The 26518-nt window shown below is 40.4% G+C and overlaps 2 protein-coding genes and 1 long non-coding RNA gene across 8 annotated transcripts; 2 read left to right on the top strand and 1 right to left on the bottom strand.

Annotated features, from left to right (window-relative positions):
* Positions 1–852: 852 nt before the first annotated feature.
* LSM6 (LSM6 homolog, U6 small nuclear RNA and mRNA degradation associated) lies at positions 853–7425 on the top strand. 4 transcript variants are annotated; one of them, XM_033160695.1, is made up of 4 exons: positions 853–961; positions 3258–3369; positions 5787–5900; positions 7154–7425. In XM_033160695.1, the coding sequence occupies exons 2-4, from the start codon at positions 3276–3278 to the stop codon at positions 7186–7188; spliced, it is 243 nt and encodes an 80-aa protein (XP_033016586.1). In that variant the 5' UTR covers positions 853–961; positions 3258–3275; the 3' UTR covers positions 7189–7425. The 4 variants fall into 4 exon arrangements, with proteins under 4 accessions (XP_033016586.1, XP_033016589.1, XP_033016587.1 ...); XM_033160698.1 differs by lacking the exon at positions 853–961 and adding an exon at positions 1305–1360; XM_033160696.1 differs by lacking the exon at positions 853–961 and adding an exon at positions 1409–1490.
* A 765-nt stretch (positions 7426–8190) lies between these two features.
* On the top strand, positions 8191–23132 carry REELD1 (reeler domain containing 1). 3 transcript variants are annotated; one of them, XM_033159733.1, is made up of 8 exons: positions 8191–9041; positions 11749–11811; positions 13896–14112; positions 15800–16022; positions 17095–17267; positions 18311–18623; positions 19624–19687; positions 22199–23132. In XM_033159733.1, the coding sequence occupies exons 2-8, from the start codon at positions 11800–11802 to the stop codon at positions 22832–22834; spliced, it is 1638 nt and encodes a 545-aa protein (XP_033015624.1). In that variant the 5' UTR covers positions 8191–9041; positions 11749–11799; the 3' UTR covers positions 22835–23132. The 3 variants fall into 3 exon arrangements, with proteins under 3 accessions (XP_033015624.1, XP_033015625.1, XP_033015626.1); XM_033159734.1 differs by lacking the exon at positions 8191–9041 and having other exon boundaries at positions 11477–11811; positions 18470–18623; XM_033159735.1 differs by lacking the exon at positions 8191–9041 and having other exon boundaries at positions 11477–11811; positions 22254–22469.
* Positions 22799–26282, bottom strand: LOC117052691. The gene is made up of 3 exons (XR_004427311.1): positions 26015–26282; positions 23104–23360; positions 22799–22896 (listed from the first exon to the last, which is right to left on the bottom strand). It is a non-coding gene; the product is annotated as an uncharacterized LOC117052691 (long non-coding RNA).
* Positions 26283–26518: the final 236 nt, after the last annotated feature.

Genomic DNA, 26518 nt, shown 5'->3' with positions numbered 1-26518 from the left:
TGGGTGGAGCCACTGCCCGTCCCTCAAAACACCAGCTACATAAGTTTGGGCGGTTTATCCTAATAAAGCTCAACAATTGTGGCAGCTCCCCTAAAAAAAAGCTCATGTTGTACTCACAGTGGCCAATCATATGCTTATTATAGGAAGCCCACAAACACCTTTTCTAATAATGACAACGGGCTAGTGTTGTCCACCAATGAGGTCAGCAGAGGGCACCGGAGAGGCCATCCCTGATGCCTTGCCAGCACCTGCTGCTTGAGGCAGTTGCTCCACTCTGCCTAATGATAGGAAGGCAAATTCTATGCAGAGGGGCCAATTCTGCCTGGAGAAAGCACCAGCGCATCCCACCCAGTTGCAACATGTTTTCTGGCAACTCCAAAGCAAAAGGCGTTTTCTTACCGGGGACTCTTCCAAGGATGCTATTTCAATTATTTCTTTATTAAAGCAGTCGCGTTGGGCAAAAGTTTCCTGCATTGCAGGAGGTTGGACTAGATGACCCTTCTGACCCCCTTCCAACTTTACAGTTTTATGATTATAATACTTGGGGCCGGCAACAACAACGTCCTGATTTGAAAACAAAGGCACAGCTCGCTTCTTATCGCTGCACGCGCGTATTTATTTCACTAAAACAAAAGCGGGCGGCTTGTGAACTCCTTCCTCGCGTCTTCTGCTATCCCGTGAGCAGGGCGGAACTCTCTCAAGGGAGCCCTACAGCCCGATCCCCTGCGTGCATCGCCTTTATTTAAGTCCAACGGGACTCCTCTTTAGCCAAGGCAGCCTTAAAGAAAGAACTCCGCCCTACTTTTGAAAAAGCGGAGGAAGCGAAGACTTTTGTCCGGGTCGGGGCACCGTAGCTGCGACGCGAAGCTGAAGCGCGCTGATTGGCGGAGCGAGCAGCCCATCATTTTTTTACGTTCGGGAAAAACCGCCCGAGCTAGTTAAGTAACGCGAAGAAGCGCGGGTGAGTGACTGAGGGCGGGCAAGCGTGGAACCAGAGGGCAGCGGCGGCGCGAGGGGTGGCGGTTGGTGGGGGGCGGGGAGAGGCCGCGCGCGCGCTGCTGTGGCGGAACATTCTAGGCCGCGGACTCCCTCAGGGCCTGCGCGGCGGGCCCTCTCGCTTCGCAAACCGCGGCCGTCGAGGGTGTCGCTTTCTTCCTCAGCGCCTCCCAACGAGGGGGCCCTGGCCACTGGTTTCCTAGACCCTGCCGGCTTGGGACTGGTGACCCACCCCCCAAAAAGCGGGAGACTGCGGCCTTGGCCGTCGCACTGTGTGGGCTTCGGTTCCTCAGCCCTTCCCTTTGCTGGTGCCTGCAATGCACGGCCGAGCAGCCTCCCTGGCTTCGGCGTGCGCCCCTTAACGGTATAGGACCCCACAGAAGGACTGGCAGTGGTTCAAATTCGCGCAAACGTTTATTAATTTATCTGCTGCAGTTCTGCATTCCACCTTCTCCCTCTCCGAGTTCACGTTATCCTCACAATAAACCTGTGAGGTAAATGGGCCCGGTGTTACCTGGTGGTTCTTTAATAGCTGGGCAGCAATTTGAACCTGACACACACACACCCCACTTCCTATTACGTCTCTTTGATCACTACAGCACACGGGAACACACCTACCGTCAGAGTGGTCTTTGCAGGTGCAGGCACGAGTAGTAACAAAATACTTGAAAGCGACATTTATTTTTTTTCATCCTGTCCTTTACAAGGATTGCATATGCCAAATAACCCAAATGGCAATACATAGGTCAAGGAGCCTAGGTGTCTGTTAGGTGCTTTCAGGAAATGTTTCCTGGAAAGCTTCCTCTGGTGCTGTTGATCTATGTACTGTATGCACCCACAAGATACCTTGATTTTATTAAATTTATTACTCACCCTTCAGCAGGACTCAGGAGGAGTCCTAGAAAATAGTTCTGGGAGTGCTAAATGTTAAGTTGCAAGGCTTCTTGACTCATTTTCCTTAAGCAGCTCTTCCAGTCTCTGCTTGTGAATTTTATAATCCAAATGTCTGATTGGTCTATGCCCAACATTTTGATGGAAAATTGTGGACACAAGTATGCCCTATTTTTTCCTAGGGTACATATACACTGTACATCATGTGTCCAAGGTTGCAGGGCTGCTGCAGAGCAGCATATTATAATATTACCTCTAGCTGTTTTGGAAATAATTGGTTCATCTGGAGCTTTTATGAATGAATGGGCCTGACCTGTGTGTGTTTGCATGCAGAAACCTTGTGCATCATATCCACTTGCAGGTTTTCATTTCTAGGTTATCTGTGAATGTCATCATCTTGTTGCTGGTGAATGATGGTGAAAACAAAAGGAAAATAAGAATAGATAAAACTACTTCTTAAAAATCCAGAACACTGTATTAGAGGCAATAAATGAAGAAAATGGTTTGATGAATCCTGTGCTGCTGTTCTTGGGCAGCGACCCCAATCTGCTACAGCATAAATCCCAGTTAGGTTAGTTGTGTTGTGTAGGCTTCTAGGGTGTTACACCAGGGCTGCTATGGATATTGTGAAATGGGCATAAGTTGACTTGATTTAGCAAAAAGTGCAGAGCTCAGGATATTTAAAAGAAAAGCAGATTTAGAGACTTTAAATAGATCATATTTATTGTGATATTTGAGGAAATGCTGCCAACGCCAACTTGTGCTTCTAGGAAACGTGTATCCAGTTGCAAAAACAATTTACTAAATGGATCTGAAGTTTTAGATGGTTATTTACCAAATTAGGCTTGTTATACGATTATGTCAATGTACCTTTGGAGTGACTTCACTCATCAGTATGTTACTGCCTTCAAATAATGAAAGTTCTAAATTAGCTGTACATGAGATGAGAGTGCCTGTGCTTGTGCTTCCTCAGTTAGCTATTTATAAATCCATAGTCACCATGTTAAAAAAAGAATCTGAATTCCACAATACTGTGAAGTTCTTTTGTAGAAAAACTACAGAGACAGAATAAAGGCATGCCAGAGTACTTTGAATGTTTTCAAATGGTGCTGTGTTGTGAACAGATGTGTTTGATAAGCTTCTTATTAAGAATATCAAACTATGTAGTTGAGAGTAGTTTCATGCAATGGCTGTAGAATTGCAGTTTCAAAAGCCTTGCTTCAAAATTTTTTTTTTGCTTTATCCTCTTGTTTGATATTTATTTCCCAAATGATCACTTTACAGAGCCAGCATCCTGCCTCTGTTGATCATTTGTTTGTGCTGTTCTGAGTTCTGCATTTCAACCATTTTCCTATTTCTGTTTCCTTTAGCCTCCCAGATCTGTCAAAATGAGTTTACGGAAACAAACCCCAAGTGATTTCTTGAAACAAATTATTGGAAGACCAGTTGTTGTAAAGTTGAATTCTGGAGTTGATTATCGAGGTAAGTTCTGTCAAGTCTTGTGTGCCAGTCATCATTATATATTTATGTGATCTTTGAGTTGGGAAGAAAGGAACCAATATAATTTGGATTATGATCCTGGCCTGTTCTTGGAGAGTTCTTCACAGTCAATCTCAGGCATTATGGGTTATATATACAAAGGTAGGAGTATTGAGATTAATTTAGTCCCCACATCTGGAATCTTTTTACCATCCAAGCCAAACTTTTTGGATTGAGAATTTGCTGTTTTGAACAGTAAGCCTGGCAACCCTAGCTGATTTTCTTAAATTCTAAGCCTACTTGGTGTTCCAAATGAGGAGGAGGCGGTGATGACATTTCTAACCAATACCAGACCTTTCTGAAGATGTTGAGTGTAAATGAAATGTTTAAATTTCCCAAGAACTAACTTCATTTAAAAGGATTCTATAGCTAAGAAGAAAGCTGATAGGGAATTTGAGATTGTACATCTTTTCAGGAGTGAGGTTTTCATTGCACCACTACCATACTAGAGGTGATTCTAGGAAAGAGACCATTTAATGCTTGACAAACACAAGATGAAGGCTACAAGTTTGTAGGGTTCCCCCTTTTTTACATTGAGAGAGAAAATATAGTTCTACTTAAACAGTTTACTTTAAGGTATTCACATTTTTTTTTGCCACATTTCCAGTAACAGCCTTTTCCTTGATAAATATAATCTGAGACCTTAGTCTACTTTTCTGATTTCCTTGAGATATGTCTAGCTTTTTAATACCTAGCCAAGGTTACCTTTGCACAACACTATCAAACCAATAGTTACATGAAGTCAACCAACAAATATACCCACAACGTAACTGGCTGTGTTTGACTATATAAATTCTTTATACATCATATAAACATATAAAGGTTACCTTTGCAGCTGGAACTTTTGTTTTAAGAGTGTGTAGACATGGAACAGACTCTCCTGAGAGGTAGCGGGCTCTCCTTGGATGTTTTTAATCAGAGCTTGCATGGCCATCTGCCTAACATTCAATGCGGCTTCCGATTGAGTGCAGGAAGCTCCTGCAGCCAATCAGAAGATGTGCCTTGGTTTTCGAATCATTTCAGGAGTTGAATGGACTCCCAGAATGGATTAAGTTTGACAACCAAGGTATGACTGTAACTGAAATATGTTGGCAGGACATTATTTTTTAAATATTTCATACAACATAATTTTCTAACCCCACAAAATCATTACATATTTAGAATAAACTTGTAGCATTTCCCCCCTCAAGCCTTCCTTTGAATCTGAATCTTGTTTGCGCTAGTAAAGTACAGTAATATTAAATAGCTATCTTTAATACTAAAGGTAAAGGTACCCCTGACAGTTAAGTCCAGTCGCGAACGACTCTGGGGTTGCGGTGCTCATCTTGCTTTACTGGCTGAGGGAGCTGACGTTTGTCCGCAGACAGTTTTTCCGGGAGATGTGGCCAGCATGACTAAGCCGCTTCTGCCAAAGCCAGAGCAGTGCATGGAAACGCTGTTTACCTTCCCGCTGGAGCGGTACCTATTTATCTACTTGCACTGTGTGCTTTCAAACTGCTAGGTTGGCAGGAACTGGGACCAAACAATGAGCTCGCTCCGTCGCAGGGCCTCAAACCGCCGACCTTCTGATTGGCAAGTCCAGGCACTGTAGTGGTTTAAACCACAACACCATCCATGTCCCATCTTTAATATTACACACTTTTAAAACCAAAGTTGCCTCTTAGATTATTATCTCTTTAGATAACTTCATAATTTAGTTTAACTTTTCCCACATTGTATACCTAAAATGTTGTTATAGCTGTAGTATTACAGTTTTCAGTGATTCAGATTTGGTCTTGTGTACATGGCTGCTTCCTTCTATTATTCGGATTTATTTGGTTTCTATACCACCCTTCATCCAAAGATCGCAGGGTGGTTTGCAATATGAAAACATAAAATACATGCCATACCATATGAGTTAAACTTGATGTGCCTATGTCTGTTCAAATTTATGACAACTTACTGCAGAATGTTAAGATACAATAGTCTCAAAATAATCCATAAATGGAAAGATAACCTTTCCAGGCTCCAGAGAAGAAACTATTGATCTTGTGGCAAAGGGTTCTGCTACAGTGATACTTCATTTCATATGCTAAATTACAGATAGTGACTTACAGTGCAATCCTAACAACATCTACTTGGAATCAAGTCTTATTGAAGTCAGTGGGGCTTACTCATAGGAAATTGGGTAGGGATCTTAATCAGTTTCTTGGAAGGTGTGGCAATTCTTTCTACCATAACAACCTATAGCTCTACACTTCTGCTTGCTTAGTCATTTTTTGCAATAATGCACTGTACTTGTACTGAATTTTTAATACAGTATTTGATTTTAAAATGTAGCTCTGAAGTCTAAGCAGTTCTGTGGGTCTCATTGATTTTAGGTGTTCTGGCTTGCTTGGATGGGTACATGAATATAGCTCTGGAGCAGACAGAGGAATATGTAAATGGACAACTAAAGAATAAATATGGGGATGCTTTCATCAGAGGAAACAATGGTAAGTATGCTTAACTAGGAGATATTGGGTTTTGGCGTATTTATCCAAATTGTTTTGAAGGAAGAATTTTTTTGAAAAATTAGGTAATGACTCTTCGTGCACATACTTTTGATGGTGAATTAGATGTAGTAAGCAGGCATCCATAAATGTTCGGCTTCTGTAAAGCCTCATGCAGAATGACATGTGTACAACATGTTATGGTACAAATGAGAGAATTTGAGGTATGATTAAACATTTCAACTCCAGTGAGGCTTTGCAAAAAGGTAATATGTGATCCGTGTTGCCCTCAGAGTATGGAGATCAGTGATGGTTTGTTTTATTTTTACTTTACATTTTAGAAATTGTTCCTGGGATTGGAAAATAGATTTTAAGCAGTACTTCCATTCAAACATTTTCCATTAGCTCTCTTGGTGGTTGCACCAGGTTTTACAGAGTTGGAAAAATAGGCTTTCTTAATCTTTGCAGTGATATAACTTCATTTGTTTTAGTAGTGATGCTAGGATCAGGTAAATTAAGCCGGGGTTGGTGGGAATGCATGTATATAAATATTTAAAACAAAGAAACAAAAGACCCTGCAGTGTATGGACACTTGAAACTTTTGGAGCAGTCTAGCAGGTAGGAGCTTCTCTAGTATGATGGCTCAACTTAAGTTTAATGGGTGTGTCATACACTGCACATATTTAGTTATTTTCCCTTCTAATTTCAATGGGAGCATTAAGCATTTGCCCTTTAGTTTCAATGGGAGAGTTGAGCACATGTATAAATAGCTTGCATTGTAATCAGTGGGCTTTAACAATGTTTAGTACTGGCAGGATCATGCCTCTTTTTGGGACTGAGTTAGTCTTACTACTAAGATTTTTCATTGTCTTACAAAGAAAAATGTCTTTAGAGCTATACTACAAGATTGGCTCCAAGGAATAATGAACAGAAGGAAGCTGCTATACTAGCACTGTTGGTGCAAATATTCAAAAAGTCACATGATGCTATAAGAAATCAGTTCTGTAGCAGGTTTCATACAAAAGGTTGCAGTAGCAAAACCTCTTTGGATTTATTTTATTTTTCTCACAGTGTTATAGTATGAAATGTAAAACAGGCTTCCCATCAGTGATCAGTATTTTTGGATGAAACTGGTATTTCTGGCAATAATATTAAGTTTATGGACTGTAGCTGTTATAATTATACCTATTATATATACACTATTATATATACATTTATGCAAAACATCCTAATTGTCTTTTCCTCCTTTTAAACAGTTTTGTATATAAGTACACAGAAGAGGAGAATGTGAGCATACCTGAAGATGGAACATTTTTGTATTGCAACTTTAGTTTCTTAACATTATTTTGTTTGTTACTGGCAACTCTTCAGTGAACAAGGTTATTTCATTCTGCTGTAAAAGTTACATGGCCTGTAAGAAAGGATGGTTGTTTTTTATATGTAAAAACAAAATGGAATATTGCTGACAGAGTTTGGAATACATCTTGTGTTATAATTTGGAATGAAATAAACTTGGAAAAGAATATGATCTGTTTGTGCTCTAAGCTAATTTTATACAACATCTGGTACTCACATGAACAGTGGTAAGTTAGAGAATAACACCATTGTGGAACCTAACACCACATTGGAACTTCTTGGACTGCTAAAGTGTGAAAGCCTGTTTTCAAAAGTTTGGATGGCTTGAAAGGTAAGGCAAACTGCATGCCCTGTTTTAAAAAAAGCACAGCCTCTTTCTTTAACTCTAGTCACACGGTAAAATCTTCAGTTGCAGTCTGAAGTGAACCAACAAAAATCTTAAATAGTGGGTGTAACTGACAATTCAACAATAGGAACAGGATGGAAGGAAAATCCAGGGATAGCATTGTGCCAGCTACAAGTAAGCACTGCAAGTGAGAAGCTTCTGTTTATGTGCCAGCCCTCCAAATCCTGGCAACTCTGTGCTCTCCTGATTGCCATTAACTTTTTCTTCTTTCTCCTCCCTCAGCACACTGGGAGGCTCATAAATCTGTGGCTGCACAGAGTGCAGGATCTGACATGTAATATAAAATCCAGCAGCTCGAGGAGAATCCAGAGACTATTCTTTTTTATTTTTAAAGCAGAGTCAGCCTTGAAACATGAAAGCTAAGAAACTAATAATAAATAAATAAATTGGTAGGGTGGGCTATAACAAAAATAGGGGAAGGTCTGTGTAGAGCTGTTGTGGTCAAAGTTCCATTGCATATCCCTTAACCATTCTTTAGGTCACACACACTTTCATACATTTGTGCCCAAAAATGTTCAACTAGATGGCTGACTTTTTAACCCAAGGAAATGGGAGAATAGGGGGAAAGGAATCATAAACCTTGTGTTTAGCAATCTAAGTTAAAACTCAGTTGCTGCAAACAAAATGTTTCCTTAGTCTGAAATAGCCATTGAAGAAATCTTACTCCCGTTCAAAATATGTTTAGGATGTAATTCTATGTTCAGCTTATTTGGAAGCAAGTCCCATTGAACTCAGCTGGGACCTACCTTAAAGGGGCATCTCTGAATAGGCATGTACAGGATTGTACTGTATGCAAAGCTAAACTAAAACAAGTCCCATAGTATAGAGTTGAGAATGTTTTGATAAAAAGTTATAAAACAACCCAGCATGGGGTGTCTTGTACATTATGTTGTTCTCTGAACAACTTAAAGCTGCCTTTTAAAATCAGCACATACCTTTGAGTTGTGCATGAATAAACATGAACAATTGTGTGAATACAACATTGTTCCATCTCTTCAAATAACAGAAGGCCTTTGGTACAAGGAGGGAATAGCAACACTTGAAGGGAAGGAATTAATAATTGTTAACTTATTCACATTTCACATGGCTCTGTGCAGCATACAAAGAGAACACAATTTTATAGCATGTTTCAATAATTTATAACTCTTTGACGAGGGCTTGAGAAAACACTACCATGTAAATACAAATCACAGGCATGGTTAATGGCTTCTTTTTAAAATGGATGTTCCTTCAGGTTTACTATGTAATTTTTAACTTGTTTTGGAAAAAGGTTACAGGTGGCAAGGTTACTGGATCCCTTCATCTTCCAAAATGGTTGCTGGAAGTAGCTAAAGTATTTTGTTTCCAAACATCTAAAACAGTGTATTTGTGGAATGTTTATTGTAAGTATATCTGCTATTATATAATACCTTACCCACAGTTATTTAACCCTGTCACAACTTGAAAGAGCAGCTTTGTTTAAGAGCCCTAATTCAAATACATGCATACACATGCACTGCATTGCATGCATAGCCCAAGATTATAACTTGCCATCCCTTGTGCCATTGCAATGTAAACAGAGTAGTATGACTGGGAGCCATGCTATGCCTGCATGTTCTTTATGATTTAGCTTTACATTAAATCATGGCTATCTAGGAAGGCAAAATGGCTTAAGCGACAGGGATGAAGACTTACTGGTACTTAATTGCTGTTAAGGAGAAAAGTGATTGAAATAGGCATTTGGCTGGGAGTAAGCATCACTGAACTCCTTAGGGCTTAACATCTGAGTGTGTAGGATCACACAGTTAATCCTACCTATATATTGGGGGCGATTTGGCTGCATCTTCACTATTTGCCTTAGGGCCTTTTACACAGTGAGCAACTTTTGGTGTGGATCAAGGCCTGCAGGAAATGAAAAGAAAGTTGCTATCTTCTGTTGGGATCTTGAAAAGTCTAAAGCTAACTCACAGTCTATTCTGCTGATCTGTAAAGTATCAAGAATATTTAAGGCACAGTACTTTGTTATTATAAAGATGAAGCTTATTTGCCCAAGATTAGTCTATGAAAAAATTGTTTGATACCTTTTTTGGTACTAAAACTGTAATTCTATACTCACCTGAGAGAGAGTTCCACTGAGCTAAGGCTTCTGAGTGGACTCACTGTAAGTTGCCCCTTATTTTCTGAAGTGTCTGCTCAAGGCTAGTTGAGCATTATCATGTAGCAACTGGTTTAAAATGCCCAGACTGAGTCCAAACAAATTCCTACCTTGGATAGGAAAGTGCAACTGATAATGATAGAAGTACAGGATTTCTGTGCAAAATATCTATAGCTCTAGCAATTTTAATGAATAACACTAGTGATAAAATTTGCCATCGTCTACTTATGCTTTCCTGAAAGGAGCAATTAATGAGGAAAATGACAATTAGCATTTTTTAAACTTCCAAGAATGTGTCTACAGTAGAACTAACAATCCTTCCCCAAAGCAAGAGTTCTAGTTTTTACTCTGCTTGATGAAGATTTTAAAACCTAAAGAGACATAAGTAGAACAGCCTTCCACTTCAGTTTTTCAGCATTCAAATTATAAAGCTATTAATTTTAAATCTGCACAGAACTTGCTACTTATGCCCCCAACTACTGGATAATACACAGAGCAGGGTCATTTCTGCAGTGATACTGAAGCTGTGGGACTTTTCTTGGGGAAATTACCTTGCAAGTTTCCTCTTGGTTTTAAATATTTGCCAGGCTAGTGTCCACTTTCCAGAGAATTTCTGATTGGGTCTGCTGAGTGCTTTTGGTTTTATTTCTGCTGCTCTGTTTAATGTTGCTTATTAGTATTCATGGGGCAGAGGTTGTTCGTGTTGCATCCAGGGGCACAATGGTGCCACTGAAGCCTTTTCCTAGTGCCCACAAAGCCTCTAAATGCTTCCCTGAACTGCCACCTTGGTGATGATGGGGTAATGGTAGTTTATTCCCCCCCCCCCCGAAAGTACATACAACTGAAGGAGGAAGTTGGAAGAATGGCACTCTTATTATCCTGTTTCAGCTCCATGTGCTTTTCTAGGTTCAGGTTAATTCTACCTAGATCCCTTGGAAGTAAGATGTGCATGCACTTCCTTTCTTTGGATTGGGGGGCAGAAATGACCAGGGTGGTGGTACCCATGGCACTTGCTCAAACATGCAAATGTGCCCACAGACCTAAGACATGTGAAAGGGAGGTTACAATTTTTTTCGTATATATATATATATATTTTGTGTGTGTGTACAGACAGACACACACACACACACACACACACACACACACACCTAGCTTAAGTTGTTTTCAGACTTCAGTCTCAGTTTTGGTTCTTCTTCACTGAGGCTGTTGTCAAGGAATATGGTGTAAATAAATGCTATGCTGCTCATGCTATGGTTCTTGGAACACCTGTTTTGAAACTTCAGTTAAGACTTGCAGCCTTTCTTCACGCTAAGAATGGGATTTTGTGGCCATGACCTATATTCTTGGCCAGAATCAATGACATCAGCCAAAGTGAGGGTAGAGAATAGGGAGCTTTAAGGATCATGACCTTTCCCCTTTTTATAACTGCATTTTGAAATGTTGTTGAAGTCAAAACATTTATGTTTTAATACAGTGAAATAGACGTGTCTAGGTCTCATTCCTTCTGTATTATTTTTGCTCTCAAGTTATTCCCATACAAATCTGAAAGGCAACCTATTCAGTGTATATCCTTGAGTACACAAAAGAAAGCACATCTTTCTTTGTGCTACACATGTGTGGGAAGGTGCGCAAGAGACCAGACCTTAATGTTCCTGAAACCCTAGATTATTCTCCACTGTCTTTTTTATGGCTCTCATCCTATGTTCACTTTTAAGTGCATTTGAGATTTTCTTCCAAGTAAATGTGTATAATATGGTAGCCCAGGTTTTGTTTTCACTGCGGAAACTTGGTGTTGATGTGTTTCTTTTTAAGTGGGTGAGTAGAGTGTGAAGAAAACTAACATGATTAAAACTGGATTTGAGCACTGACAGAGTTCCTGTAGGTATTAAGGATTAGCAGTAACAGCTGTTGCTCTTCTCATTAGTAGAGAGAGTAAAGAACTTTTTTCCTTAAAGGATGTTTGCCTGGCAGGCTGAAGGAGAAAATTGCTGAGTATCTGAAGGAACATGTGTCCCAAGGTAAGAAACTGGCAATGCTAATGCAACTAAGGTGTTGAATACTAAGAGGAGATTTTATAGGGCTAAAAGCAAAATTGGGATATGGAGAAAATATCCTATTAAACAGGAAAAATAACTTGCATATATTTAACTACTTACAAAAATGGCTGTAGCAGGGATTATATTGGAAGATGGGAGTGTGTGTGATTCAATTTGTTCAAAACCTATGCTAATTCAAGGGCTGGGTTTTTAAAAAGGGATTCCTTTATATGGCCTTGTGTTGTTTTCAGTCTGTAAATGGTTTCAGAAATCACTGTGGAGGAAAAGAATTGAGCTAAACATTGGCTCAGAAGAAGTAGTTCAATATTTAATAGCATCTGATCAGGCACATTTAAAGGTGGTAGGAAAGTCTATATAAGCTGAACTCTGAATAGACCTATTCTTGTGTATGAGCTTAAGGTGTTTAAGACACTAATTTAAATGCCAAATGGCTGATATTGTCTGGTAGGATAGAAGAGATGACTATAAAAGCTTATAGGATCAGCTAATGGATAACTTTTTAATGGAGAACTGATTTTGCTGATAGGCAGACACAAATGTAAGGGGAAGGAATAGGTGGCAGGAGGAGATTGGATGATGGATCTGCAGTGCAGATGGAAATGATTTTTCTACTCTTGCATGTTTGCTTCACCACCCTTCATTCTCTCCAATCTTAACTCACCTTCCAGAAAAGCTGGGCTTTTGTTTTGTTTTGTTTTGGAAAGTATGAATAATTAAAGGAAATTTTGGAGTCAAGTATGACATGAGGCCTTTAAACTTCACTGACCACTGTACCCCAAGAGAAGTGACCATGAGACCTAGGCCTGACTTGGACAGGACCTTCTGCTGCTTGGACCTTTCCTGCCATAGCTCTATAGTGCTGTTCTACAGTATTCAAGCACAGCTGCTTTTAATAATTACATGTGTATTTATACTTTTGAATGATTTACTTCCAAAAACATGAATATATTCAGCATGGGCTTTTAAATATATGAGGACCTCCCTTTTCCCTATTCTTCTTTGGTATATTTCTAAGTCAGTAGGGTTGTGTCTTCCAGCGCTGATCAGCAGGAGCACACAGAGGTAAAGTGAAAGTCAAGGAAATCAGAGAACTGATAAAATGTTGGGTTTGAAATGCTAGATTTAAATGGCTATATTGGGACAATTGTGAGTGCTCAACTTTTAAAGATGCCTCTAAAAAGTATTTTAGAAAATAAAATGGCATCAACATAGTGGGCATAATTAAGTACTTGTGTCCCTGTTCAGTGATATGAATATTGTATATGGTCATAGACTGCTTTGGGAAATATTTGCAAAAGCAGTATACAAATTAAATAGGTATGTGTAACACGCACAGAGGAAGTTGCTTTATATCAGCTCAGAGCATTTATTCGGCTAGGTTGATCCATTAAAATGGAAATACCTGGGATCTTCTAAATGAAAAGCATGTGCTCCTACTTCTAAACCCTTCCCGACTTATGCCACCTCACCCCACATTGTACTTGCAGTTTCAATGGCTGTGTTGTCTTCCAGCTGCTCAATATTGGGTTTGAATGCTGAGGAAAATGCCAACTGCCCTTCAAGGATGTGTTAGCTGCAGCAGTGTCCTCTGAACTGTGTGTGGAATCCAAGTAGCTGCTATCCATTCCCCGCATGCTAAACTCTAGGAAAGGTCCATCAATGTTTCTGATAGTTACCCCACTGCTAGCTCTCCTTTTGCAGCATGCCCACAATGTAAGAGAATACATGCACCGTCAGATTGCCATGAGCCAGAAGCATACTGGCAAACGATTTCAGGTAACCACTTTGGGTGGTTACTGCCCCGCCACCCCAACAGTTCCAGAATAAGTCAAAGCCTACTTTGTTCTCAAAGTGTTTTATTTCATGGGCTAACCAGGAAAAAACTCAGGGGTAGATTAAAACCTCCTTTCTCACAGTCCAAAGCTTGTGAAATTGACAGTTTCATCTGAAATTCAAAGGTGTCACTGGTGTAGCTTCATACAAATTGTACTTTTAAAAATTGATTGAAAATCACTGCAATAACCTCCAACATTTTTTCCTGACAGGTAGAGGAAGAGATGAAAGTTCAGGCACTTTTTGTTGTGTGGGCATTGACAATCCTGTGCTTAGTTTCATACACTGCAGCATTCTCCCATGGGGCCAGTCTTTCGGCATGTACTGATATGAGGCCCAAACATATCAGAGCTCACCTTCAGAACCCACAGAATAACTATATTACCATCCATACCAATATATCCTTTTTTCCTGGTGACAAGGTTCCAGGTAAGGAGTCACAGCTAATTATGATCTTTTGGGGGAAAGCCAGAGGGATGTATTCAGTTAGAGGCCGTAGATCAGGAGTGGGTACCTCAGCCTTGGGAGTCACATGTAACCTTTTAAGCCTTTCTATACAGCTCTTGGGACTCTTGCCAGCAACACTCCTTCTCCCTAGGCAACACTCTTCAATGTTGCTGCTTTGCATGAGCCTCTGGTGGGTTAGCCTGGCTGGAATGTGTCATTGAAACTGATAATGCTTTTTGCTCGCCTGGATGGTGCATAAAGAGTGGTATGTGAGTGTGTGTAACAACTAGCCTACTGTACAAAGGTAAAATTTGCATTCCTTGTTCTGCCCACTTTTGCTTTATCTCCCACCTATCATGGTGGCAGCTGGAAGTTTGCCCATTGGGCAATGCAGCCCTCAGGCTGAAGAAGATTCAAAGCACTGAATCCCTTCTCAGTTGCTCTTTGCTGCTTAAGATGGCCTGCATTTGCCAAAGTCCCAGTTGCTCTCCAAATGCAGGAGGACAAAACTAATTGAATGAACAGAAGAACAAATATCAAGCAGTACGCAGATGTAACAGCAAGACTAAATTTGAAACACGAATTAAAATAGTCAGGGCAGTTTTGCAGATACTTATGTGGCTCACACAACGAGCACTTTACGGGTATGTTGGGAAGTTATATTACTTAAAAGGAAACTTTTGCTTTATATGTGATAATTAATGTGTGTTGGGTGTAACTGTGTATAAACAGAAATCGAAATGCAGTTATGCTCATTTATATTACAGAAGGAGTAGCTTGCATGTGACATTGCTTGGAATAAAACACCAGTGTTTTTCATACGCAGTTCATGGATCACTGCCAGTTACAGTTGGCTCTCACTGAAGGAGATTACTTAGCCTCCTGCTATGGAAGCTCTAGTGACTCCCTTCTGTTATGGCAAAGAAAGCTTCACTTTCACAGGCCAGAAATACCCCACCCCTCATCCTTCATGTGTACAGTTAACATGTGAAGGGGGGAACGAGACTTTGTTTGCTGGCCCCAATTGACACTGTCTTAATTGCTGTTCCTGCCCCCTGGTGTCCACACATTTGCACGACTTCTGGCAGTGGGTTCTATGTGCATACAACTGTATGTGCATATGCTCTTCAGATCTGAACAAAATAAAATAAAAAATTCCTTCCAGTAGCACCTTAGAGACCAACTAAGTTTGTTCTTGGTATGAGCTTTCATGTGCATGCACACTTCTTCAGATACTTGTTAGTATCTGGTTCAGTATCTTGTTCAGATCTGGTTAGACTACAACTCCTATCATTCCTGGCTGAGACTGATAAGAGTTGGAGTCCATCAGCATGTGGAGAGCCACAGGTTCCACTCTCTGCTTTTTGAGATTTGGATCTCATGGTGATGAGACCAGAATGTTGACAGTAATCAGTGGAGGTCAGTATGGCAAGGCTTATTTTAGGTGTATCTCTCCCCGCCCCCACCTCCCGGGACCCTAATGCTAATATTGACTGTGCTTAATAAATTACCAAGGGCAACATTTATTTTAAAATATATAAAATTCCAACAACTTGCCGTTGCCAACCACACCACCTAGCATGGAATGTAGATGCAAATTTCACAACGCAAATATTAAAATGCATTTCCAAGGGCTTATGTTATTGTGTAACTTCCACTTTGTCTCCAGTCACCGTCAGGAGCTCGCGTGATTTCATGGGCTTTATGCTTCAAGCTCGCAGGGTATCAAACGATCAAATTGCTGGCACTTTTGTTTACATTCCTCCTGGCTCCAAACTGCTGACTTGTTTTGAAGATGGCGACACAGTCACCCATTCAGACAAGTCCCTGAAGAGAAACCTGTCGTTCGTGTGGAAAGCACCTGATCAGCCCATTGGAGACATCAGGTTCTTGTAAGAAATTTTGGATTGTTAAGATTGAAGGTCTGCTTGATGGTTAACAGATTGGAAATCTTCTAGTGGAGGAATCCATAGGTCCTAGCTAGCTGGCTCTTTGCAAAATTTACTGAGGAATGGTAGCATGATATTGATTCTAAGCTCAGAAACATAATGGTCACTATAAGAGAACTTGAACTAGGTCTGCTCCATTATTGTTCCACCATTCCAATATCCCTTGAGTTCCACTCTGTTTGTAGTTCAGTAGGAATTCCACTTGTAGAAACTACAACCCATTTCCCTACATAATTACTTTCTGTTTTTCTTTTTCCTTCAGGAAGCCTTTTTAAAGAAAAAGTTAAAATTATTTTCTATACAAGCCTACCGCCTACCCAAAACAATTTATTAACTATTATTTTAAACCAACCTTTCCTGCAGGAGTGTATGCTGAAAGGGGAAATAAGAGAAAACGTTTCATTTCTTCTTTGCACAGGTTTACAGTTGTACTCCGTAGGATTTAAGTTTGATATCTAGTCAGACAGAGTGGTAAAGCATAATTTTTATGCTTTCTCTTTTAAACCTTTAAACTGTATATAAATGGATTTCCAACATTGATCAGCTCTGCTCTTTCTCATAAAGTGAAACCTCAACATTTTGGAAGGCGTCCAACACTGGCAGATTTCATAAGCATTCTAAATGCTAGTAACTGCCCAGCCAAACAGGGCAGTATAGGTTAGGATTCCAGCCTTAGGGCACATTTACTAAACACTGGACACAAGTCCTTCTATGGAGCTATTTTTGTCAAATGTAAAATTAATTTTTAAGAAGCTGATTAAAAGTAGACTTCCCCCCATGTGTTTTGATTAGCTCTAATTGTGATTTTATTTAAAACCCCGTTCACTAAGGTTTCAGCTGGTTATTTGTTGTCATTTCAAAACAGAAAAGTGTTATGTCTAATCCTTTAATGTCTTTTACACTAATTCTGTTTGTAGATTTTTAAAAAATTCCCTTTGATTTACCAAATGTTCTGATGATTTATTTATGGTACAGAATGACTAAAGCCTTGATTCAAACACTTTTTAAAAAACAGTTTATCAGTCGTCCAGTCGTACTTTGTTTATTGGGCAAGGATTGAATCTTCCACTGTGTCTCAACAAACACAAAACAGAACCACAGCTGAAAGTAATGTAGCCCCCAGTGTAATAAAGCCAACATCTCTTCAAAAGTCTACTGATCTAAAAGGAGCATTTGCTGCAGGGAAAGGTATGTTTTTATCTGACACCCCCCCCCCCAAGTGGAACCTTTCTATAGGTCTATGCTATTTCACACTTCTATTATCTTATATGACTTAGAAGTATTAGGATTTATATTAGTGCAAAGCTTCTATGATGGATTAAATTATAAACTCATTGTGTGATGCCCTGCATCATACTCAGAACAGACTCATTGAAATCACTGGACTTCTATGAATCTACTCTTATGATTTAGTTGTGTACCACCCATTGGTAGAAGTGGGAAAGAAGAAGGGTGTGTCACTGTTGCTTCTCCTCCCCTCTGCTCCTTTGTAAAACTAAATTTGCTTTTATCCAAGAGTCTGTCTAACTCCTTGTCCAGCTGACACACACAAACTTACTCCATCATTCCTCTTTTCCATCTCCTGTTTCTCTTCTATTTCTTCCTTCTACCTTCCTTATCTTCCTGCTTATCTGATTGAAAACAGAATATACGTACTAGCCAAAAGATGACACTTGTTTTTCCAAAGCTGTAAGGGTTTCTTCTAACTTTTATTATAAGCTTTCTTTTATATTACAGTACTGCTTATTGTCATTGGGAATGGAAAGTCTTAATAGACACTGCATACATTGCATGAAAAGGTCATGTTTTCAATACCCAGCTTCTCCGTATAGATCTGGGAAAGACTCATGTCTGAAATCCTGGAGAGCTGCTGCCACTTGGTGTATAAAGTTTGACAGTACTGAGTGAGGTGGACCACTGAAGTGGCAGTAAAAGACAGTGTGCTGTGTTCCCAGAATGTAATGTGGGCTAATGAATGTGAAAGTATTTGCCTTGCTGATTGTCATGATTTGAATGTCACGATCATGCCTTTCTTGTGAGATTCTCCAGAGGCACCTATCTGGCTACTATTGGAAACAGAAGCATCTAACAGATTGGATGTGTCTAATCCAGTACTCCAGTTATGTCATCTTAACAAATATGAAATATATACATAAGATAAGCATGTTCAATAGAAATGTCTGCTAACAGTATTATATTTTTTTAATGTTTTGCTTTGTGCTTAACCCCAGAAAGTTCCACTCCTGACACCATCTTAACTCAGTTTGCAAAATTTACACATACTAGTCTGACTCGGATTGCAGCCACATTGATTTTGGATCCATCTTACAGCGGACGACAAGTCTCTGAGCCTCCTGACAATGGAAATGTTCTGTCTGAATCCCTTGCAGACTTGGTCACTTCACATGCCATCAGTCACAGTAGAGAAAGACAAGCTAATGGAAGTGGCACAGTTGGTGATCTCACACTGGAGCCATCACTTCAGTTCCAGGATCTCGGCTTCATAGCACAACATGATTCCTCCAGCCACAGCATGTACAACAGGTACTTTGTGGGCATTACATGTCATGCTGCACATAACACTTATTGCACTAATATTTATGAATATTGGATTTGCCAAAACATGGCAGAGTCTTAAAAAATTCTGAGTGCTGCATCTCTCTCTCTCTCTCTCTCTCACGTTTACATTTCATTTTAAGTGTGTAATAATTGCAGAATAACGCAGAGCTTTCAAACACTGCCAGGCGTAGGCATTCTGGAGGACTAAAACCAGCTAAATGCAAAATGGCTGCCATTTGAAAGATACCTGGAATGATAGCTATCTGGTAGCAAAATAAGATGCTCATGGAGAGAGAGACAGTCTCTGGAGAGATGGTCTCAGTGGCTTGTATCTAGTGCTGCCATTGTGTGTGCAGAATTGACTTCCACTTGTGCAAAGGGAATTTTCCTTTCCCCCTTTTCTTTCTGTCCCCTATGCATCCTCCAAATCTCCAGACAGTTGGGGGGCCTCTCTGGAGCCGATTCTGGAGGTCGTGCAGGGGGCTGCAGTGGGGAGGAGAGGAAATGGAAGTCCCAATGCTCACAGAGTGTTGGGCACAAGCCCATTCCTTGTCATTGGTTTTCAGCTACAGAGCTCACCTGAGCGTATGATTTCAAATGATCTTCACATAGTGCCTATCTTATATGAAACAGATCTAATTCTGTGGCACATATGGGCTGTGGCTCAGTGGTAGAGTAGCTGGCTTGCAGCATCTCCATGTAAGTCTTCAAAGGACCTCTGCCTGAAACCCTGGAGATGTGCTACCTGTCCATGTAGACAAAGCTTAGCTAGACAGACCAGTGGTGTGGCTCTGAGTAAGCAGCCTCCTATGTGGGATTCATATCTGTGACATACCATACAATTAAAGCATCCCTCACAACCCCACTCCTGAGTAAGCTTTGGGAGGAATTTCCTTGTGACAGTTAGGAACATGTGTGCAGAATACAAGCTGAATTTATCAGAACAAAATGTAATTAATTTACACTTTGCTCCCCAACATTTCAGGAGAGAAAATACTTCAAGCTTTCCCATATCACAGCTTTGCTCTACATGTAAAAAAGGCATTGAGGTAAGCACTGAAAGGATGGCATTTGATTTGTTTTCAAGAAAGATCTTTGGTAGTACATTGTTACTATCCTTCAGCATCGTCTCTTTCTGACAGAAGCCTAATACAGTATGATAAAAGTGAGATGTATTTGTTTAAACTGGTACCACACTCTCATCTCACAGAGATGTGCAAGTAAGAGCCACTGTAGTGACCCAACACATAGCTAAACCCTACTGATAAAATTTAGAGTCTCTCCTCGGACACAAATTCAAATGCTCCTGAGACCATTTTCCTACTGTCACTGAATGCAATGAGAACTTGTCTCATTATTTGATCTGCATTGAAATCGTAAGAGTATAACGATGTGGGACTGAAAACAAATCTGTAACTATGCCCCCCCCCCCGCAACCATGTATATGGAGAACAAATTCTCCTTGAGGGCTTGAACTCAAAAGTATAATGGACACACTACTGCTTTGTTTGCTTTGTGATGGGAAAGTCATAGGCTTGGCCCCATACTCACACAAGGCTGAACAGACCTTGTAGGGAATGTGTTGTTTGCAGAACATTTGGTTCAACAGAGGGTCGGCCTGCTGGTAATGGGGCAGAAGCCTTTTACACGTAGAAACTGGTTTTTACTTGAGGAAGAATTATTTGTGACTTGAAAACTTGCCCCCAGTCTACAAATACAGAGGATCCAACAATAGCTTGATTTTAGCCTTCTGGAATCCTGTCTGGAATGTCTGGCACACGTAGACTGCATCTGAGGTCATTTCATGTCTCTTGATAAGCACAGATTGCCAAAACTGATGTGCTTAATTAGTTGTGACCTAGTTAGCTTTAAGATTCGTCGGCTTCTGAAGCAAATAATTCTCTCCCCACTATAACTGGCTTCAGACACAGGCATGGTGTGTAGACCACAGAGAAAACAGGCCAAGCAAAGAAGTGCATTTGGTGTTTTTCTCCCCCCTTACAGTGTCTGAATTTAGTGAAAATCTGAAGTACATTCAGAAAGACTATATGCTACAGTGCTGCAGTACTCATGATGGTCCTGGAAAGAAGGCTAAATAGTCAGTGTCTGATTTTCCATTCAGTGGATTTTGATGTAGATCACGTATATACTGAGGCATTAGTGCTGTTCTCGCTTACTCCAGTTAGAGGGCAGTAGACTCTCTGAAATCTTAAATAAGTTAAAGTAAACTCTTGGAACAGAGCCCCACTGGGTTTGTGGTACCTTTTTATGCAGACATTCAAAGCTATTGTGTTCTAAGTGTTCATTTTGATGCCAATTATTCCTGGAGTTGTATAGACAGGAGACAGCTGGCTGTAAACAGCTCTGCTGGAAGAGGATAGACAAGTCTTACAATTAACCCTTGGGCCATAGATACAGCATGCTCTTTCAACTACTAAGATTCTCAGTACTAGTAGCTTTCCTAGTCCTGCTACTCAGTGTTTTCTTTTGCTCATGATGTTAGGCACTGAGCAGAACACAGAAGGTGATACAGATTCTGCTCAGAGGAGTTACAGTTCATAGGGAAGAGACAAGGCAGCAGTGTCAAGGAGAGGGTAGTAATTGCCGCATGAATAGTAGAGATGAGACAGAGACTGTCAGAAGGCATGAAAGAACAGGCAGATGCTTACTTCATAGAATAGGATAGGCTGAGAGATGGTGACTGGCCCAAAGGTCACCCAATGAACTTTATTACTTAGTGAGAATTGGAACATGCATTTTGTCCTTCTCTACCATATTGGCTCTCACATTTCCATTTTCCTTAACTGGCAGTGGCCAAGAAAGCTCCTGGTGGAGTCTAACCTAGATGAATAATAATAATAATAATAATTGTACTGCACCCATCTGACTGGGTTGCTCCAGCCACTGGGGGAGGATTTCCAACAAATATAAAAGCATAATAATACATCAAACATTAAATCCTTCCATATACAAGGTTGCCTCCAGATGTCTTCTAAATGTTGTATAGTTCTTTATCTTCTTGACATCTGATAGAAGCATTTGATTGTGCAACAGGCTAACTTTATGCTCCTCTGTCTATAAAACCTATCAGACATTTTTGAGCGAGCAGAGACCAGTGAGGCAAACAAAATAGTTCTGTAACATTCCTTTACCCAAACACCAAACCCATCACCAAAGCATATAACGGCATCACAGTAAGAAAACAACATGCTCACCTCTGAAGGTCACAAAATGTGGTGACACAGCATAAACCTGCTACTACCTCTGCAAGCTAAGAAGCCTTTCTAAAATGAGAATTCTGAATGCTAATCAATGGTTACCTATCTTCTTCCTCATCCCCTCCCATTGGTCTGATTCAATACTGCTCTAGGATCATTTTAAGAGCTCTCAAGAAGTGGTGTGCTATTATGATGAGAACAGTTATCTGTGAGAATTGTGATGATTCTAGTAGGCTAACGATAATAGTTTTGACCTAAGTGAACAACTAAAAGTTGACTGTATATCTCAGCAAAGACAATGGCTGTCACATCCCATGTGCACTTCATCTCTTTGTTTTTAAGGGGGTTTCCACAACACCTAACCCAGGCCTTAGCAAGTCTGTGCTACCCGTTACAGCTTCACCGCTGGTCCACTTCCGGGATCCTCTACGTCTTCCAGGCATGGGAACAATACCAGAGCATTTAGGTAGTGAAGAGGACACGAGTGTCTATCAAAGTTTATCAGGAGCTCCAAGGAAGATGGCAGAGAAACAAGCAGCGACGTGGGAAGTTCCAGCAAACTTCCTGCCCCAGGCTGAACTTACATCACATGAGCAGGAGGGAAAGGGCAGAAAGGATATCCCTGGGAACACACTCCTGAAGGTAACAAGAGCCACACCCAAAGCTACTATTTCTGGAGAAGGAGGAGGAAAGCCACACAAGGAGTCCCAGCTTGTAGTAGCTCAGCTGGGTGTTCTCCTTGGATGCTCTGCTGTCCTCAGCATGGTGCTGGCTGTTGGTCTACGCTGCATCCATTCCCAGTATTGTCACAAGCGAACGGAAGTGTCCTTTAGTGAGCCAGAAAATAATGCCATGGCACTTCAGGAGAATGGGGAGATGATGCATTTCAGAAAGATACGAGAGAACAGCTTTGTTCTGGTACAGGCAGAATACAACTGGATCAGCCCATCAGGCAGTGGCAAAAAAGCTGTTCTCTAGGATGTCTACTAGCTCATGGTGGTTGTTCTTCCTGTTAGATGTCAGTAGCTTCATCTGTAGGCCTGCAGTAGAAAATAATAGCACAGGAAGTGGAGCAGTTGCATACAACCATCTAAGCAAACCTATTTTGTGTAGGCATGATTTTGTTGCAATGCAGATGTATCTAGCTACTTTGCAGATATTATGCAGATGTTCTTACTTTCAGATATGAAAATATAAAGGTATGTTTTGTTCAAAGTGTAACTCTTAATGCAATTAATATTGCATACCTGCTCATTAAATTGGACTACTGTTGCTATTATGTTTCCTTTGTTGCCTTAAGGTAGTGCCAGAAATAGAAATCCTTCCTCTGCCACTGAGTGTCACCTCCTAGTTCGTCTCTGCAGAAAAAGTTTCTGCTCTTGTGGTTCATCTTTTCAAGTAAACAGAAGCCCTTTGCCCTCTTCTCACTTAGGTTGCGATGCCTTTGGTTTGGTGTGTGAGATTTCTCAAATCAGTCAAATGTTTGCCACTTCAGCTAACTTTCCTGTTTAGAAAAACAAAACAGAGCAACACTGGCAGTTAAGAAAATTGATCCATGGGATGCAAACACTTGACTGGCTGCATTGTGAATTGATCTCCAGGAAGGAAACAAAGACACAGTAAATGCCACCTTTTGGCAGAGGAACATGGCTGCTCATCAGGTGTAAATGGAGAGAAAGCTTCTTCTAGCCATTTGCACCTTGATATGCTGGCTTGTTTAATCCTCACGGCTGGCAGTTGCTTTGTTTTCTACTTTGGGTCAGTTCAGCTATTGGAACAATTGGAACAAAGACCTCGGGTCATCTCAGGAAACCCAATGGATGGCCCTATTACAACTTTTACAGCCTTTTAGCACTCTGGAAAAACTTTCTTCAGATTCAGGTTGTGCTGGATTAAAGAAGGCCTGAGCAATGGTTAGTCTGAGACCAAGTAGAGTTAATTGGCAAAGGCTATTTACTACTCTGAGTGCAAATCCTTCTCTAAGCAAACCCAAAAGGTATGCTTTGGAGAATCCCAAAATATGTAGAAATATAAAAAATGTCATTATTAAGGGGGGAGGACCCCAGGGAAGGCATGCTCAATAACCATGCAATGCTGGCTGACTGGAAGTAGGTGGGGCAAGAGAACAGAAGACAAGGGAATCGGGAAATTTAATGGAGTATCCTGGGAATGGGAATGGCTGGCCGGCCCTGAAGAGAAGCACTCTGAACTGCAACATTGTTGCAACTCTCACTTTAAAATCACGTATCTTTTTAAATTTTTTTTGCTTAACCTGAAGTAGATTTAAATACAGGTAGGTAGCCGTGTTGGTCTGCCATAGTAAAATAAAATAAAATAAAATAATTCCTTCCAGTAGCACCTTAGAGACCAACTAAGTTTGTTCTTGGTATCTATCTGAAGAAGTGTGCATGCACACGAAAGCTCATACCAAGAACAAACTTAGTTGGTCTCTAAGGTGCTACTGGAAGGAATTTTATTATTTTTTATTTTGTTTAGATTTAAATAGTCATTGAGACCATTCAATTGTAATAGAATAGGATGCACTGGGCATGCCTCTTCTTACTTCCAGAGCTTGCTATGTATTTATTTGAAACATTTATATCCCACCTTTCATCCTCAATATGAAACACTCTGTGAAAAGATTTTTGAAAAGACTTCAAAACTCAAAATATATGCAAAATAAAGTACAAGGCAGCAGCTAATAACAGGGAAATAGTGAGGGGAAAGAAAGGTGATGACCAGGAAGAAACAAACAACTAAAACACCTCTCAATCCCTTTTGGCAATAGGCCATACAGGGTGTGTGACTACATCTTCCCTGAATTATTTTCAGCTGCACAATTGTGTGTTTCAGATGAAGGGATTCAGCTTAAAGATGGAAATGAACGAGTGCACTGAAAAAGGTTGAGAAAGTATGATGAATTACTCATTCATTTTCATTAGAAGCAAATACTGCAAAACCTTTCACTGGAAAATAATGCAGTCTATCACGGAAATCATGGTAAGAAAATATGTGCAGCTGAAGTCAGTAAAAAGCTATTACAGAAACAGAGAAGACTGCAAAATGAATGTTCTTCCTAGAAAGATGATCTGGATCTGTCAACTAAGTCATAGGAAAAGTGATTAATTTAGTCATATATTAAGTGTCTTTTTTGTTAAAGAATTGGGATGTTTTCAATTGAGCTTCCTTTCTCTAGCTTCATTGAACAAAATAAAAACTTTGTGCAATGCACAATAGGGCTGCTTAATTTTAAAAGCTGCCTCTGTTCAGTACATTGTTAATGCAATCCCTAATTAACTGAGAAAATGGGTCAACAAGCTGGTAAATATTTAAAGAACTATCAGATTTCATTTAAAAAGTTTGCTATGATGGCTTAGCAGTTTATGAATAAATTACAAATTCTTAAGACCTCCCGCACTATTTCTGTCTGTCTACGTTTAATAATACTAGATTGTTATAGCTTAGGATGTTTTTTAAACACACACACACACACACACACACACACACACACACACACACACTTACCCTTGCCTAGCCCTATCTTGTGTAGAGAAGGTTAAATGTGCAACTTGAAGTGTGCATAGATTAATTGATGGTACCATAGTTTGTCTCTACTTGTCGTGGACAGCCATATTTTAGTAACCCAGGTGCCTTTCAGGACCATTTGGCGAGGTGAGTTTAGTAAACATGGAGCAAGATGGCAGTGCAAGGGTACGCAAGTGATAAAATTTGCTCCCAGCTTTTGCTCAGTGAACATTTTTAACTGAGCATTTTCTTGTCCCTGTTTTGTGTAAACTAAAGAGAGATCAAATACGGGTTAAAGTTCAACCCCCAGATCAGGGCACTGTCTGAAGGTGCCTGATGCAGCAACCTTGTAGAAGCTGAGCTGCTCAGGGTCTGATTCTAATCAGAGCCTGAGAACCCTATGGAGACCTCTTTAAGAGCCCCATAGCAGAAAGGCAGGATTACAGTATAAGCGTATTTAATTTTTTTAAAAATGAACTTAATTCAGTGGGTAAGGGTAATCTTGCCATCACAACCTCTAGTCCTCAGCTCTATGCCTCTAGGAAGATTATATCTCACAGTGTTCCAAGGGTGAAGAATACCAGTCATGAAGCACTTTGTAAATTAATATTAGTAGTGAAGTTACTTACATACCTAAAAACAATTCTTGGTACCATTTCTTTATCATGCAGTAGCATGAACAAGCAGTGCAAACCAAGGTGCGATTATCCAAGGAAGGGTGGTATGGCTCTCAACAGTTCACGATGAGCTCTATAGGACAAAGACAATGGAATGCAGGCAGTAACATAGTTAAGTAGTGCAAAACCTTTTGTGCTTCCCTTCCTATACTAGTGTCACCTGGAACTGGACAGGAGCTTCATGGGGCTGCATGCCACTGGTGGGTGTGGATTTGGCCACCTCACACTCAACCAGCTCTCATATGCACACAGCCGAGCTCCTGAAATGATCTGGGCAAATTGGTTGAGGAAAGGGATCATCACCCCCTCTGCTCATCACATGGTTGATATGATGAATGGGAAGAGGCTGATTCACATTCTCAGACCAACTGCCCACACCAAAGCTGTGTGTGTGTTGGTGCTACTGTCACCAAAACTATTAGGGCTGAGGGGCAGAAAAAATTGTGTGGGGGCCAGATTA

Source organism: Lacerta agilis, chromosome 9, assembly GCF_009819535.1.
Source record: "Lacerta agilis isolate rLacAgi1 chromosome 9, rLacAgi1.pri, whole genome shotgun sequence".
NCBI lineage: Eukaryota > Metazoa > Chordata > Lepidosauria > Squamata > Lacertidae > Lacerta > Lacerta agilis.
The sequence above is the reverse complement of the archived record's forward strand: the minus strand, read 5'-3'. Positions and strand labels throughout refer to the sequence as shown.

Coding starts and splice junctions, on each gene's coding strand:
- LSM6 (XM_033160695.1), top strand. CDS start 3,276: ATGAGTTTACGGAAACAAACCCCAAGTGATTTCTTGAAACAAATTATT. Junction 3,370..5,786: donor TTCTGGAGTTGATTATCGAG/GTAAGTTCTGTC, acceptor CATTGATTTTAG/GTGTTCTGGCTTGCTTGGAT. Junction 5,901..7,153: donor TTTCATCAGAGGAAACAATG/GTAAGTATGCTT, acceptor CCTTTTAAACAG/TTTTGTATATAAGTACACAG.
- REELD1 (XM_033159733.1), top strand. Junction 17,268..18,310: donor AGCATTTGCTGCAGGGAAAG/GTATGTTTTTAT, acceptor GCTTAACCCCAG/AAAGTTCCACTCCTGACACC. Junction 18,624..19,623: donor AGCCACAGCATGTACAACAG/GTACTTTGTGGG, acceptor CCAACATTTCAG/GAGAGAAAATACTTCAAGCT.